This window comes from Xenopus laevis, chromosome 4L, assembly GCF_017654675.1.
Source record: "Xenopus laevis strain J_2021 chromosome 4L, Xenopus_laevis_v10.1, whole genome shotgun sequence".
NCBI lineage: Eukaryota > Metazoa > Chordata > Amphibia > Anura > Pipidae > Xenopus > Xenopus laevis.
In genome coordinates this window covers 83,177,700-83,195,118 of record NC_054377.1, presented here as the reverse complement: position 1 = coordinate 83,195,118, position 17,419 = coordinate 83,177,700, and the positions used below count along the sequence as shown (strand labels likewise).

At 36.9% G+C, this 17,419-nt stretch overlaps 1 protein-coding gene across 3 annotated transcripts in view; it reads right to left on the bottom strand.

The window, feature by feature from the left end:
• Positions 1-2,300: 2,300 nt before the first annotated feature.
• tie1.L (tyrosine kinase with immunoglobulin like and EGF like domains 1 L homeolog) overlaps positions 2,301-17,419 on the bottom strand; it is a 29,613-nt gene continuing 14,494 nt past the window's right edge. For 2 of the 3 annotated variants that reach the window (XM_018258298.2, XM_041590423.1), the window contains exons 11-22: positions 17,247-17,384; positions 16,675-16,965; positions 12,913-13,106; positions 11,114-11,324; positions 10,357-10,467; positions 9,698-9,888; positions 8,691-8,804; positions 7,697-7,767; positions 7,257-7,297; positions 7,039-7,135; positions 4,807-4,906; positions 2,301-2,802 (exon numbers count right to left, since the gene is read on the bottom strand). In XM_018258298.2, the coding sequence (XP_018113787.1) occupies positions 2,734-2,802; positions 4,807-4,906; positions 7,039-7,135; positions 7,257-7,297; positions 7,697-7,767; positions 8,691-8,804; positions 9,698-9,888; positions 10,357-10,467; positions 11,114-11,324; positions 12,913-13,106; positions 16,675-16,965; positions 17,247-17,384 (1,628 nt within the window). In that variant the 3' untranslated portion in view covers positions 2,301-2,733. The remainder of the gene's footprint in view (positions 2,803-4,806; positions 4,907-7,038; positions 7,136-7,256; positions 7,298-7,696; positions 7,768-8,690; positions 8,805-9,697; positions 9,889-10,356; positions 10,468-11,113; positions 11,325-12,912; positions 13,107-16,674; positions 16,966-17,246; positions 17,385-17,419) is intronic. The other variant, XM_041590424.1, reaches the window with a different exon arrangement.

The window sequence follows — 17,419 nt, the reverse complement described above, 5'->3', positions numbered from 1 at the left end:
ATTTTTACTTTCAGAAAGTTCTGCAAGCATTGAACAATAATGCTGCAGTAGGAGAGGAGACATTGTTAGCAACAATTCACAAATGTGCACACCCACCTATAAGAATAGGCACACCCTTTTTTATAGTAATAGGTGCTGCTAAAGATCACAAGTCTGGGTTACTGTTACAGCTGACCCACAGGAAAAAAGATAGAGAGAGAGAGATGCAATTACAGGAGTGTTTTAAAGGCATAGAGCCGTTTAAAGGGGAACTAAAGTCTAAAATAGAATAATGCTGGAAATGCTGTATTTTGTATACTAAACATAAACATGAACTTAGTGCACCAGAAGCCTAATTAAACAAATGATTTATGTTTTCAAAGTTGGCCACAGGGGTCTGTCATCTTGTAACTTTGTTAAACATCTTTGCAAGACCAAGACTGTGCACATGCTCAGTGTGGTCTGGGCTTCAGTTGGGAGGTTAAGTTTAGGGATTGTCATAAACTATCAAAAAAGCATAATTTCTGCCATAGAAGCCAATACAGCAAGACTGTTTAATAATCAGAATATACAGACTGAACTGGGTCTGTGGATACAAATCTCTACATGATCGCCAGCTGCTTTATAGGGAAACAAACAAAGCTGCTCGAGTTCTGAGAAGTAAGGTGGGGGGGCTCCCCGCTGCCATTTGAAAGTATGATCAGTTTCCCTGCAGAGCATTTAGGGACTGTCTGAAGCTTCCTATCTGCAGCTGTCAGAGCAAGTAAAACGAAGGGGGAATTTCACTGCATACAATCAGGTTTATTATAAAAATGGTACACATGTTTTATATTAAAGAATATTGGAGATAGATTTCTTTTTCCATTAAAGAAAGTAAAAATGGGATTTTATTTTCTTGCCTTTACATCCCCTTTAATGTAATAAGATATGTTGGAACTTAGATGGCAATGCAGCAACCAGTGTACATTGCAGAGCTTATTATACTGTCTGTAAATTAGATTGTAAATTCTGCAGGGGCAGGAGTCTCCTTTCTCTTGTCTCCTAACACTTGACACCTAATTTTGAATGAAAGTGTATTTTTGTATTTATTTTTATTGTACTAGCTAAGGTATCTAAGAAATGTTAAAATAATAGGATTAAAAAAAAAGCACTCTGCATTTTAAAGTGATAGCACTGCTGAGGAGTCCTCTAATGCTATGGACCAGTGTCATATATCAGATATGATGCCAGGGCCTTGTAACAGAGCTCAGCATCTGTAAAAAAAAACAAAAAACCCTAAATGTATGGTTTCTCCTTTGCAGTAAGGATCTGCTGTACTCATGGAACATTGCAATCTGATTGGTCGATTGGGCAAGCATGTGATTGCAGGGTAATGAGATGACAGATTGAAGCTCAGCTCAGGTACATGTTTTGTTGCATTTGGATGTACCCTGTGGAATGCTGATATCTGGTAGGATGGTGGGCCATTTTGTCAGGAGGATTAAAGTTTTGCATAGTCACTGATTTTCTCCAAGATTAGAGGATTGTCCCTGAAAACTTTTGTTGCATTCTGTGTACAAAACAAAGATATGTGGTAATATAAAATAACAAGTGGGGACAGGTAATCGAGATATGTTTTTTAAAACAAAACTATCAGTACAAGGAGCGAATGATACCCAAGAAATGTTGGTCATACCATGTTCAAACACCCTACAAACCCTCTTGTTTATACATAAGATTATTGTATTGATCCCTGTCTATATCATTATGGTATTGTTTTAATGCTGCTGTGTATACAAGCAGCCCAAAATAAATAATAATAAAAAAACATACATTTTTGCACGTCATTGAACATCCCTTAAAAAAACAACTTACCATAAACTTACCCTAATTTAGTTTGTAACTTAGTTTAATAGTTCTTTCTCACAGATGTGTTAATTCAACATCAGCTGCTTTTCACATAGTGAATGGTTAAAGCCACTATTTGTTTTATCTCCTCCAATATAAAAGAATAGCCCACATAGTGAAGTTCTGTGGAACTCCAGGCCCCATGTGGATTAAAAGCCACTTACAGAAGATATTCAAGTCACATGCACAGCAGCAGTGGGGTTAAATAATCACATAATTGTTAGTTGTAGTTTTTCATAATGACATAAAAATAAAATACATTTTTAAATACAATGATATGGTCCTTGTGATCCCAAACCATGACATTAAACCAAACTTAATCCCAACATCTTCAACACCCCAAATTTATAAACTTATTTATACACCAGATTTGACACTATTTTCTACTGATATTGCATATTCCATTTCCAAAGAATAGAAACAAAGACACTGGATACAAAAAGAAATTCACTTTATTCATACAATTAGTACAAAATGAATACGTAGTGCTGAAATGTACTTGATGCCTGTACATGAGGAGCGGGGGAGGAGGGGTTAAAAAAAAGACCAATCAAGAGTTTGTACAATATAAACCTTGTTGTTTGTGGCAGTGTTGAGCTGTACAGGAGGGATAGCCACACACGCTTATCGCACACTTACAGACACTCACACTTTTAATAGACACGCTTACATAAACAAAGAGATATGGGCTGTTAGAATTGACATGTTCATGCTTTCTGAGTTCATTGCCCTAGTAAAGTGACTTTATAGGAAGATCACAACAAAAGCCTGTGAATCCTGCCATCAGCTTTGTTGTGCTGTACAATCCACCACACAGTGGGTGAAGATTCAGTCTATGTCTCATCATTTTTCACATATTGTAGATTATTATTCTTCCGCTGTGGCATCAATTCCGGCATAAGTAAAATTCTCAAAGAGTGCCATGTTTACATATGCCTGATAAATGAGAACAAAAGACAACACAATGACAATATGTAAGTTTAAACATGGCTATGTACTAAATTCCTCCCCCCAGTAATTGTAATGTGAATCAGAAATTTTCAAATATTTTGATGCACCAAAGATACGAAAGTGATAATTATTCCTTCAAAAATATGTCTTTACTTATATTTAAACTGGGTTAGACTTGTTTTCAGGCTTTTATTTGCATTCATTGTGACCTTTAATGGAATGTATGGGCAGCTTTAACCCTGCTCAAAAGAAATCGGAAGTCTCTCTGTTTTTTATTCCCTGATTTTCAGAGCAAGACACTGCACTACACTGTTTCTGTTCTGGAAAAACCAATAAAAAGAATGTAGAACAGTTGAACTTCCCTGACAAAGGAAGCCCACTGACCCCATAAAATGTTACAAAGTGTGTGACTGAGTTTATTCATTTTCTTGTCTGGTAGTTCATTAGAAAAGGTTCAGCATCAGGTTCACTAGAAGTGTGTCTCTATGGTTTATGTGTGTGCAGAGGGGCGCACTTCCTGTAATGGCCAACACCAAGGTCTTTGTTACTGACCAGCAACTCCATGGGGGGAATTCACAAAAGTGGAGATAGCCCATTTTTGGAGTGAAAGTGGTGGTAAACGGAAGTAAAATACTTTCTCCATATTCACAAACGGAAATCCGCCTAAATTCCGACTCAAATGCCACTTTTCATATTTTAGTGAAAGAAAGACAGTTTATAGACACTTTTATGAATTTGTCTTTCAAACTACATAAAAATAGTGCAAAAACGACATTTAAACAACATTTCCCTGACATTTTAAAAATGGAGTAAAGCTCAGTATAACTATTCCCAGTGTCTCAGATCAATTCTAAGATAAATTGCGTTGCTTTATTTCACCCAGTCTTCATTTCACACCTCTTGTAGATGCCCCATTAGGGATGTAGCGAACCGCCGATAATGTGTTCGCGAACGCCGTTCGCGAACACCGGCAAAAAATGCGAACAGTTCGCGAACAGTTCGCGAACTTCGAACATCCGAAAATCGTTCGATTCGAACGATCGAAGGATTTTAATCGTTCGATCGAACGATTTTCGTTCGAATCGAACGAAAATCGTTCGATTTTAGCGACCGAATGGTCGAATGGTCGAACGATTTTGACGCGAACGCCTATTGGCGAACGTCGCGCGACGTTCGCCGCAGAACAGTCCGCGACATCCCTATGCCCCATTGGGGAATTATTATAATATTAATAGGGATTAGCATTTATAGTCAGGGCACACGTTTCTCTTTTTCCCTATAGGTGTAAAAGCCTCATTAACAAAACAAGTAAAACACTGATTAAACAAAAAAAGTATATTTTATACAATTTGATATGCAAAACGTTTTTAACTCACGTGCGTTATTTTACTAGTTTTAGCTTAATAAATGAGGCAATATTAGCAATTTGAGCAAATATATTATTTTAATGAAAAGTAAAGACTCCCAGCCATTTTTTTTAGTTTTAGCAGCAATTAGACACTTGTCATGAGATAATAAAACTTATTTCTGATACAAATCCCTAAATTATGCAAAATAGTATTTATTGTATTTAGACCCTTATATCTTGTTACAGAAGTGGAATTCACAAGTGGAGATAGAGGTTTGTGAATTTGATGGCAAATCTGACACTTTTATCTCCACTTTTATTTTGTCTCAATATCACCACTTTTGTGAACTCCCCCCATGTCTCTTCATTCAGCTAGGTGGAAGGTGAACTGATAATGCTTGTACATGTGGCATAAAATATATACAGAGGCATATAATAAATAATATAACAAGAGGCTAATGGAAAAAAACATGCAAGCAGTATACCTGTCTGGGCTTCAGCTTAGAAGCAACAGTAGGTCCGTTACAGACAAAATAGTTTTTTAAGAATGACCCAAGAAATTATTAATTAACCAGTCCTTAAAATGTGTTGCCTAAAAACATTCTGGATAACTGATAACCAAGATATTTTTGCACACATACCTTTCTGGCATCTAGCATGCGGGTAATATGTATTGATATCTGACTGAAAGTAGGTCTTTCATATGGACGGTCTCTCCAGCATTGCTTCATCAGTTCATACCTAATTCAAGGAAACATTTAGGTTATTTACCAAACTCTGAATACAAAAATCATGGAAAATTCAGATTTTTTTTTTAACCAAATTTTTTCGAAATGTATTATACCCCGAGGCTGAAAAAAGTCTGAATCCAAAAATCGGCCATCTCCAACCTGTCGGGTCCTGTAGATGGCAAAGGTCCCATTTCAATATCATGGTCCGCGCTGAGTTTCGGCCAAAAATCTGTTGTTTTTTTTCAAATTTTGGCACCAAAAGTCAGATTTTGGCAGGAAAATCTGACTTTTTTTCAGATTTTTTGCCCGAACCGATTTTAGCGAGATTTTTATATGATAAATAAGGTCCAATCGGAGTTGAAGTTTAGAGTTGGAGTTTTTAAATAGAAATAATGAGATAAATTTGGACTTTGATAAATAACCCCCTTATTATTTATCTAGACATAGATAGAGACAAAATTACAGCAATGCCATTGCTTCTTTTAGAGAATGTTTATTACTGTAAAAGACAGGAATTTACAAACATTACCATAGTTATACCATGTAAAAAAACCACAACCTATTAAAGGAGAATTCTCTCCCTGAATCAGTTGTACAGGCTGATACATTAGATAGCTTTAAGACGGGGTTGGATGGCTTTTTAGCAAGTGAAGGAATACAGGGTTATGGGAAATAGCTCATAGTACAAGTTGATTCAGGGACTAGTCCGATTGCCATTTTGGAGTCAGGAAGGAATTTTTTCCCCCTCTGAGACAAATTGGAGAGGCTTCAGATGGGTTTTTCTTCTGCCTTCCTCTGAATGAACTGGCAGTTAGGCAGGTTAAAAAAAAGTTAAAAGGTTGAACTTGATGGATGTGTCTTTTTTCAACCTAACTTACTATGTTACTGTGTTAGTTGTAAAAATAAAATATGCCTCAAAAACAGTAATATTGCATTAGCAATGATGATTTTGATAAAAAAAAATATTTATATAGTTCTTTTAAAAAGCAAAGGGACTTGTACGGATTGTATGACGGAGTGCATTTTCTAAAACTGTGGTTACTGTTTACTTCCATGCATTATATAGAACAAGCCTAAAATATTTTTGTTTAACTACTATGATTAGTCATGCTACATAGGACTTGGGGTGTGTCAGGTATTATTGTTTTTAAGAGGCAGTACCAGTGGCATAATGGATGGGCCCAGTGCACTGCAGCTCCTAACCATCTGTCTCCACCCACTTGCGTACTACTCCTGCCCCTCTCTCCCAGGCAGCTCGCTTACCTACTTCAACACAGGGGGAGCGGGGGATGGGAGCAGGCATGCGGGTGGAGAAACGGCAGGTAGAAGCTGCAATGCACCAAACCCCTCAGAAATATATATGTAAGGGGGCCTGGTGCGAAATTGTTATGCCACTGGGAAGTCCCATAGTCTGCCCCCCCCATTCCCAGTACTCCCCCATGATCGGAGGGGTCTGCTTCCTCTATAGTTATGTCACTGGGCAGTTTCTCCCACATAAAAGTCTTGCTTTTTTCCCTTGGCAGCTTTAAGTACTTGCTACACTCCCAACCTCCCCACCCCTGTCATTCTTATGAATGAAAAATGAAAAACTGTTTGGTTTTTTTAGCTTGAAAATGCTTAAATGTGCATTTTTCAGCTGAAAACTGAATGTCACAGTTAGTGAAAGGTGGCTTTGACTCATATCAATAAGAGGCACAGAGTGTACTGGGTATGTCTTAGTTTTCTGGACTGCTTAGGTGCAGAATTACAAAGAAAAAAATACCGGCCTTCCTATTTTTATATGGATTTTCCCTATTAATAACATTGGGATCAGACTTAATTTGTACCAGCCAGGCCTTTAAAATAATGGGCAGGTGGCAACCCCACATGTACTATGGATATCTGCTGGTTAAGGAATCAGTTTGGGCAAAAGAGAAAGCCAAACTATTAAAAAACTAATAAAAATAGCAAAATGAAAATGAAAACCAGTTGAAAAGTTACACAGAACAGGCCAATCTATAAGAAGACTATTATCTGCAGCTGGTTCATAAATCGTATTTATGTTTTAAACTTATTAATGGGAAATTAAATTAATGGGAAATATAAATGTATTGCATTCTGTCTTTTTTTGCTATATAGAATAGCAGGAGGGTGACAACTTACACTTCATCATCACAGTTCCTTGGTTTCTCCATTCTGTATCCCTGGGGAAGATTCTCATACAGTTCTGCACAAGTCATTCCACAATAAGGGGTTCCACCTGTGAAACACAACAAAGCAAATGTTTAGTAATTATCCAAAAAACTATATACTGTACTTATACCTGCAAGAATTCCAACTCCAAGTTTATTTAAATAAAGTGCAGTTTCCAAGTGACTTACCTAAACTTACAATCTCCCAGAGAAGAACCCCAAAGGACCAACTGCAAAATACATGAAAGCTATTAGACTGCAGAAATAAAATGTTTCCCAAAAGATAACAATATATGCCTATATGAATATGTAACAGTGCTTTGTTTCAGGTGCCACTGTGTGCACAGAAGAATTGGAAGCTTTAGGAGACCATTTTCTGTTGTTAAACAGTATTGGCTTCTGTCAATCCCTTATAAGCATTGAAACTGTTTTTACATCATGATTATGACCAATAGTGTTTCTCAATGTAAGTAAAATATCAGTAATTCTCAGTAAACCATCAGAGGAGGTCAGCCATTTTACTTTTTTTTAATATATCATTTAAATATCAACCCTGACATGTAAGTGCAGATCATTTTATCAGAATAAATATTCCTGCTAGTTTTTCGCTTTCAAAAAGTATTACTTACACATCACTTTTTGTAGTATAGACGCTGTAGTTAAGGGATTCAATGGCCATCCAGCGAACTGGCAGGCGTCCCTGGAACAAAAAATAAAGCTCCAATTCAACCTACAATGAATTTATGCCATAAGCTCTATTTACAAAGAAAACATTTACATTCATGAACAGAGCATAATTAGGATGTATAAGAGTGTTTTGTTAAACAACTGAGGGTCCCTCTGTCCCCACAGCCTGAGTCATCATCTTGCTGCAACAATGGCATAAGAATGTTTTTGTGAAGGCTTTACGTGATGTCATTATAATTTATTACCTACTTTTTTAACTCCATGTGCAGAAATAAAATGGCTGGCGTTTGCCTCTAAAATACTGCTATACAAAATTTGTAAACTGTTTAATGTTTATCGATTTTTTTTTAAACTAGGGATGCACCGAATCCATTATTTGGGATTCGGCTGAATCCCCGAATCCTTGGTGAAAGATTCGGCCGAATACCGAACCGAATCCTAATTTGCATATGCAAATTAGGGGCATGAAAGGAAAAAGTGGAAAAAAATCTCGTAATTTCCCTACCCGCCCCTAATTTACATATACAAATTAGGATTTGGATTCGGTTCGGCCAGGCACAAGGATTCGGCCGAATCTGAATCCTGCTGAAAAAGACCGAATCCTGGCCGAACCGAATCCTGGATTCGGTGCATCCCCAATTTTAACCCCTTTATGTTTTTTTTTAATACGGCAACTATGGAGTAGGGTTAAAAGTAAGGTAATACTTTTATAACTTGTTATAGCTTAAATAGCGAGAGCGATCAAGAAATATTTCAGTTTATACACACGGAAGAAAATGAATGCAGAAATACAGCAGTTGATGCATTAGTAATGCACTTCATGTTGCATACTGCCACACTATTCTGTGTTGTGCAGTGGAAACACCCTTCCACTTGCCAGACATTCTGAAGGAATCAGATATACAGGACTCTAAGCCATAAAAGTATAACCCATACCATAGTTTTTTTCACGTACACCTCCTCTCCTCTTGAAAGTCCAAAATCTGCAATTTTTGTCACTAAATTCTCCCCAACAAGAACATTTCTGGCAGCCAGGTCTCTGTGAATAAACTTGAAAACAACAATGATTATTTGGAAAATGAAGATACTATTATGCAAAAGATGCTCATGTTTTATGCCAATCTAACAATCACGTAATCGTTAATTATCGCCATGTATGTCAATGATACAAACTCCATCTCTTATGTATTCTAGGAACCCCTAATTAAAATGTACAAGGATATGGCATGGAACTCCTAACTACAGTCTCCAGTATTCCTCCAATATGACACAAATTAAAACATGTAAGTACGTAAAACAAGGAATTTAAAGGGGACCTGTCACCCAGACATAAAAAGCTGTATAATAAAAGACCTTTTCAAATTAAACATGAAATCCCAAATCTTTTTTAATGAAAACATCCATACCTGTTATAAACTTGTTATAAACTTGTTTAAAAGTCTCAGCTGTAATAATTTATATTGCCTGCCCCGCCTCTATGCCTTAGGCATACAAGCATGGCAGGCAATTACTTTCACTTTCCATTCAGCACTTCCTAGATGTCACTGCCCTCCTCGCATTCCCCCTCCCTCCTCAATATCTAATTGTGTAGCCAGGGAATTATACATCAGTTTAGATTAAGGATATTTAGTTGTACACATCTAAACCAGAATCCTATGACCTGCAAAGGCAAAGTCTACTAACCTCTTGGATGCCAAATATCACACATGGATTCATTATAAATAAATTTTATGTTGATCTTCGCCAAAAATGTTATAAGGGTATTATGGGAGTTGGAGTTCTGTAACAACCTAATATTTAGGAAACGTCTTAGTGACTTCAGTTATTCTTATAATTTACCTATAGAGGAGCATTATGACTTTAAAATGTATGTTTATATCATCAGTAAACTTAGATATTCTGCTAAGTGCAATGTACACATTCAGCTCAGAAGAATGGCCTACCTGTTTTTCGCTGAGGTACTGCATTCCTTTTGCTACATCAGAGGCAAACTGAAGTAATTGTTGGGAGGTTAGTGTGGAAGCCGTCCTATGCTCCTTGGCAAATACAGGGTCTGTCTCAAGAACTCGACTCTTCCGTAAGAAGTCAAGGAGGTTCCCATAAGGAGCATACTCAGTAGCAATATAGAGGTAGCCTGATTAGAAAAAGCAAACAAATTGCTAATTTCCATTATTTTCTGATAGATAAAACAATGATTATTTAGAAAGAAAATCTCACAGACAAAATAATTACATTATTTTCAAAAATGTAATTTTTAAATAAAAGCCTCAAACTTGTCCTAAGGAAAATCTATGCATGCTGTACACTTAGTAGGCAGCTCTGTATTGTCACCTGATCTAAAAACATCATTACATAAAACAGGGAATGGTGTGTACAAAATGTAGCTCTCATGGAGACCTGTGCACTAGATATGGTCCCACTTATGTTGTGTTGCTTGGTAGAAGGCACAAACCCTCAAGGCAGGTTCGTACTAGTACTCCGAGGTTCAAGTAGGAAGACCTCCAAGACTAACAAGACCATGATCATTGCACAGACTGCCCATTCTTTCCAGAAAGCAGCTGTAGTTCAAGTGCAGGTGAATGATAATGATATGTCATATTACCTCTGTTCTCACAGGCTCCCAGAAGGTTGATGACATTAGGGTGATGACCCAGTTTACATAAGACTTCCAGTTCCCCTGCAAAGTCCCTGTGATCATTTTCAGATGCAAATTCTGGAATAATGACATTTATAAAATGTATTGATGAAACAGAAAAATATGAATTGTCATAAAGTTTATAGGTAAATGTATAATGCAATCTCTAAGTGCTTGTTTTCCAAGTGTAAGTCACCTATTTTCCACCACACCAGTGGAACTGCCACTTATCATGCAAGCTTAAAGGAACTGAATGCTACATTCTTGCTACATGTCCTGCTACTGTGAAGGGTACTATGTCAGAACTTGAGTGTTGTGAATGCGTCCTGCACACTGCATGCAGAAATTACTCTGATGAAGGATGGCTTGACTGCACAAAACATTGCACAATTGTTACACTCTCTATGGACCAAATAAAATTGGGAAACACCAGTTTCATTAATTTGTGTGTGTGGTTGATGCATACTAAGCCAGAACTGCATCCCTTTTGCTCGCTGAATAATCCTGAGGCTGTAAGGAAAAAGGCCCACAGGATAAATGCCATTCTTACTTAATATATATATAACAAGGGAAACCCCATCCTGCTATATTCCAATAAATAAACTGGACAAAGATTCATATTAGTTGAATTGTGACACTTGGGTTCGATTCAGGCAACCTTTGTGTCATATAATCACTTCAAGCATTGATTCTGCACAATGATTACACTGGTATTATTCCATACCTTTTAGCATTTTGACAGCTGCATTCATCTTCTGTCCATCCTTTTTAATCATGGCTTTAATGACTTGACCAAAATTCCCCTCTCCGATTACATCTTCAAATTTGATGTCCTCCCATACCAAAACAGGATACGAGAAAGGCTCTATCTGGGGCCTTGGGTGACGACTGAGGGTCAGTGTTCCAGAACTGAACTGCAAAATGGTTTCCTCTCCCTTTCCATAAAATATCAGAGATGCTAATCAGCATTTAAAGACTATGGAGGAATACATATTAATTTTAACATACCTTTTTTTCCAGTACCAGCCCTTTACTGTTTTATTTATGTGCAATAGCAGGTCATTTATTTTCCATTTAAATTACATATATGTCGATATTATTTATGTAACATAGGAAATTTCATACTTTGCACCTAAAAATAAGGACACGTCTTTCTGCTTCTATTAAGCAACATAAACTACATTAACATTATTAAGCAGATTAAATCAGTTTTAAAGGGGTGGTTCACCTTTACGTTTACTTTTAGTATGTCATAGAATGGCTAATTCTGAGCAACTTTTTAATTGGTCTTTATCATTTCTTTTGTATAGTTTTTGAATTATGTGCCTTTTTCTAATGAATCTTTCCAGATTTCAAATAGGGGTCACTGACCCCATCTAAAAAACAAATGCTCTGTAAAGCTACACATGTATAGTTATTGCTGCTTTATTACTCATCTTTCTATTCAGACCCTCTCCTATTTATATTCCAGTCTGAAATCAGTGCATGGTTGATAGGGCTATTTGAACCCTAGCAACCAGATTGCGGAAATTGCAATCTGTAGAGCTGCTGAATAAAAAGCGAAATAAATCAAAAAACTTAATTAATAAAACATGAAAACCATTTGTAAAATCTCTCAGAATATCACTCTCTACATCATAAAATAAAAATAATGAATAACCCCTTTAAATTATTTGATATTACATTTTTCTGTCCAGTCTTAAACCTGAAAAAAACCCATTTAGCAAATAAATGTTGCCTTTACATCCAAAATAAAAACTTTGCATGGAAAAAAGATGTTAATCTGAGGACAAGAGATGACATTTTCTTCTATATTGTAGAACACACCCCTTATATATTCAGCAGTTTTCTGATATTAAAGAAAACATTTAATATATGTAAAGGCACTTTTGATATGTAGCTGGCACTATGGCTTTGTATGTGGTCTTGAACTTGAAAAAACTGGCTGGAATTTAGAGATTAAATTCTAACATTATCATGCTTTATAGTACTTTAGAGAGAGAAGAGAGAAATACATAAACAAGACAAAACAGTATGTTAGCTCCCTCTAAATACTGGGGCTCATTTATCAACACAGTGCAAATTTTCCCATGGGCAGTTACCCATAGCAACCAATCAATGATTAGATTTTTAAAGCCAGCTGCAAGGAGAACAATGAATACAGCAATCTGATTGGTTGCCATGGGTTACTGCCCATGGGCGAAATTGCCCAGTGTTTATAAATGACCTCCACTGAGTGTATTATTCCGGTGGCTGCTGTATGTAATACAGTACCAGTGTTGCTTTTATCTTTTTACCTTTGCTGACAACATAACATCATTAACATCATTAGAGTAACATAACATCATGCCCCATATTAACCCCTATTTGCGAAAGGGGATACAAACTGCTATGCAGCATTTAGCTAACTTTTTTTTTTTTTCATTTTTACACTATTGGTACTATTTACTTAATTTGTAAGCGGAATACTTTACTACAAGTATAAATAATCGTTTTTTTTATTGAAAAAGAAATAGCACTTACTGATCCTGACTGGTAGGTGAACATTCTTCTACGGTGGAAAAAATTCTTTTTAATACAGAAGAGAGCAAGCAGGGCGAGGATGATAGTGAAGCATGTGATTGACACAGAGCCAATTATGGCCAGGATGAGCTGGTGACCTGACCCAGAAGGACGAGGGTTCCGGCTTTCCATGCTTGGTGGTTGACTCCCTATCTCTAGCAAAAGAAAGGGAACAGAGGGTTCATGTATTTTCACAGAGAACAGAGCAATAAACATGTTCAGCTGCAGGACATGTTGGTAAAAATAATACACATAGGGGGTTATTTATCAAAGACCGAATTTATTTCAGTATTCTCTGCTACAAACTCCGATCAAATCTGCTTGGGTTTTTTACACTTATTTATTATTACATTTTCCCAAAAATTTGCTTTGCAGTAAAAAAAAAACAGGTTTTCACTTTTTTGGGGATTTTTTCATCCGATTTTCACAATTTTTTTGGAATTTTCACCCGAAAACTTTGGGGTATTGCACGAAACCCATCACACATCGACAAATCATTGGGACTTCTCCCATTGACTTATATGCAACCTCAACAGGTCTAAGATTCTGGATTTTCAGATTCGGACTTTTCCATCCACGGGGTTTAATAAATTCCGAAAAATTTGTGATTTTTCTAAAGTCTGATTTTATTAAAAGAAATCATTGTGTTTATTGCATAGTAAATAACCCCCATACTGTTGTATAACATACCTTACATACAAGTAATACAGCTTTGAAAAAATAGTTATAACCGTTACAGTAAGGTTTTTTTCCCTAATTACATAATATGGGGCAGTTTAGATGGCATGGTGGAAGATCATAGCAGGACCATGCTGGCACTTATGTTTGCACATATGTAGAATGTTAATGTTTTTTTATTTAATTTCCCTCTGCTAGTTTATCTCCCTGATCTGGGCTGTGCAAAACCAGATCTGTACTTCAATATCTGAATAGGAACCCAAATAAAATGGCAACTGGCATTGCCAAATAGTGGTAAATAAGACCTTTTATCAGACTGAAATACAAACTTATTTAGACCATCCTAAGCCAGTGATTAAGTCTGTGAGTTTATTGGTTATTTTTACATGTCATCTGCATCTTCAGTATACAGTATACCCCACTTTAATTGTACAATGCTGTAGAATATGTTGGCTCTTTATCAATATGTGGTGTTATTAGTAATAATAATGCACATCTTTATTTGAAGATTTCCTGCTGACTCGTTTCATACGAACACTTTCACTGCTAGGTGGCGCAGCAACTCTTTCATAGTGCAACTGTCAAACAATTACCTTTTTTTCCCATTTAAATATATGAAGCAAAAAGTGTAGAACATTTGGTCAGCAACACAGGTTCTACAGTACAAACAAGGTCCAACAACTCTAGGAAATAAAAAACATTTAGAAATGATTTTAATTATAATATTCATGTCTGAATAAAGCCTGTTATTTGCCTGAATTTTGTAATTTGTGGGCAGGACCTCACTTCTGTCTGACAACAGCTGGCGCCCTTAGGCGGCTTACATGATGTCCCTCCCTGCACTTACCTTTCCTGGGGGGGGGTCCAGGGGTTTGACAATCAGAAATTTGCCTCATAAAGTTACCAGGAGCAGCTTTTTGTTGCCCCTGGTAACATGTGAGGCGAGTTTCTCAACTTGCCTCATTGTTGCAACCCCTGTCAAGCACTAAGGCCTCTTCTGATTTGGCCAGCTTGTGCCAAATAACATTTTTGGGCCAAAATCTTGGGGGAAATGCCCAGCAGATTTAGAGAAATTTCAAGTATGTCAGTTTTTTTAGCATTTGGTTTATTTTACAGAAAAATATTGTAAATAATTTTATTTCAAAGAATCTAGAGGTATAAAAAAGATAATGGAGCACACCAGTTACTGAATAAAGGTATATCCTTTGACCCTACTGCATTAAGGTATAAAAATGCTCTTACCCACACTGTGCGATGTCGATTGCACAGAAAGGCTCCAGTCCCCAGGTACCCTTGAATTTGCCCGTACTCGAAACTGGTAAAAAGTGCTGGCATTCAGGCCACTCATAATAAACCAAGTTTGATTCTGGTTTTCAGTGTCTGCCCACTGAGGCTCCCCTGGAATCCCTACTGGACGGCTCTCAACTGTATAGTTAATGATACCACCATTGGGGTCATCAGGGGGCAACCATCTTAGCTTTATGCTATCCCTGGAGAAAGCCTCAGCACATAGGTCCTTAGGTGGAGACGGACCTGCAGAGATATTGGCTGTTACTCTAACTCTGCCCCTTGCAGTTAACAATTAATAAGCTGTACAGACTGAATCACATGATTGCCAACTGTAACATATTTCCAGTGACTGTCACTATAATTTAGCTCTTTGTTCCAGGAAATGTTTTACTCTAATATTCCAAGTTTACTATGTTGCGAGTGTGACATGTGTATTAGCTTTACATTGGCATACATTTGCGTCTTTTTAATCTTTTCTATACTACACCAATTGATGCAGCAGCAATTTTAGCATCTCATTATCTATGTCATGATATTTGTGCTAAATTGCTAATATACCAGACACACTATTGCTTTGGTGTTAATTCACCTGCACATTTTCTCATTACTGTTGTATGGAAAAATATGCTGATGTAATTATGCAAAGTATTTACTCCAGCAAAATTGTGCCACATTGTGCTCTCAATGGCATAATTATGACGGTAAGTAAATATGCAAGGCTGAAGCTAAAATACACCTGACCTATAGATGCAAAATTTGGCATAGTCAGCCAAAGAAAAAGATGTGCACTTTAGTAAATATGTCCCTATGAGCCTTTGGTCTTGACAGTCACAATATTTTTATTATTGACACATTAATCAAAGCTGATACCCAAGTCACATTGTCAGAATGTGTTTGAAAAACTATACAGCATTGTACACTAAAGGGCCAGCTCGAGCAATCATAAAGCAAACCCTGCATGAGTTAAGGAACTTACATGGGGTTTTAGGGAAAAAACCTCATTAGTTGAGGTGCTGTATTTTTTTCCAAGATGGCTTTCTTAAATAAGATAAAGGTTAGCACCTTATAGCTGCTGAGCTTTTTATTATTTAGAAAAGCCACTTGGGGAAAAATATTTCAACTACTGAGGTTTTGTTTCCCCAAAACCCTGCATGATTTCCTTAACTCAAGCTGGGTTTTCTTTATGATTGCTCAAGCCAAAAGACTTGAGCAATCATAAACCAGCCTCTAATACTCCATGATATGTATCACATGTGGGGAGAAAGACAATTATTTTGGATGTATTTGACGAGTCGTTCCAGTGCAGAAAGTAAATAGCTAAATCTAACTACTTTTAACTCTACGATGAGGGGCATGCATTGTTACCACTCATAAAGAGTTAACGATAGATGATAAAACTGTCCTTAGGAGTATTTCAAAACAGTATGAACCAGTTTTATTGCTAATGCACTGTGCAGGGCTACTGTCAGTAATCATAGGACCACATATTACTAGGTTAGCAGGGCTCGTTCGCCAAAGGGTCTTTATTAATAGCCCTGTTGACAAGGACACCAATGTAGAAAAATTCCCCGTGCATGCATGGTAATGCCTTGATCTTCCTGGCCACACCATGCAAATTACACTTTTGCTTTTTCCCCTTGGAGTATCCCATGATTGCAACCATTTCTGATGTCTAAAGACATATATCATCAAAGAAAACAATCCTATATGTCTTCAACAGTTCTGCAATTTGCTTTAAGTGTATGTCTGACTTACCCTTGCTGTTGATGGTGACCACAAAAGGTTCTGAAGGAGGCCCTAAATTACTGCAGTGGTATATGAGGACCCTCAAAGTGTATTCTTTATTGGTGCTTAGGCCATAGACTTTTCTAGACAGCACATTCATATTTGTGATATTCTCCTGCCGAATAAGATGGTTTTCTGGATGATAAATTCGCAGCAGGAAGCCATTACCAATAACTGAACTTAAAGGCAGGTTCCAACTGATGTACAATGTATTTGTATCTTCCACTGCATGACCCTTAATGACTGGTTTCACTGTTGGCTCTAATTAGAAAATAAAAAAACTTAATTGGTATTGCATGAACCTGATAGCTTCAATTTATAAATGATCTACATCTTTTCATTCAGGATTATAAACCCAGGACAGGGTAACTTTATTTAGTAATAAAGCTCTTATTTCTGCTATAAAGTAGTTTAGGGTAACAAGTAGTGGATACCTTGCCAAATTCTTATCTGGGATCCTATAGGCCTATATTTACATGCTTTGTCCAGCTCTTCCATTGCAAGGCTCATAAACCTACCACAAACTGTTGCTTAACTCTTACCCTGGCAGTCAGTCTCCATGACAGCCAATGGTCCTAATGGGCCTTCTCCTCCTGGACCTGGCCGGCTCAACTGTGCTTGTATCAGATATGTGGTTACAGGTTTCAGTTTCTGTAGAGTGATATTTTCTTTCTGTTTCACTGTTGTGAAAAATACAAAAGTTGAATTTAAGACA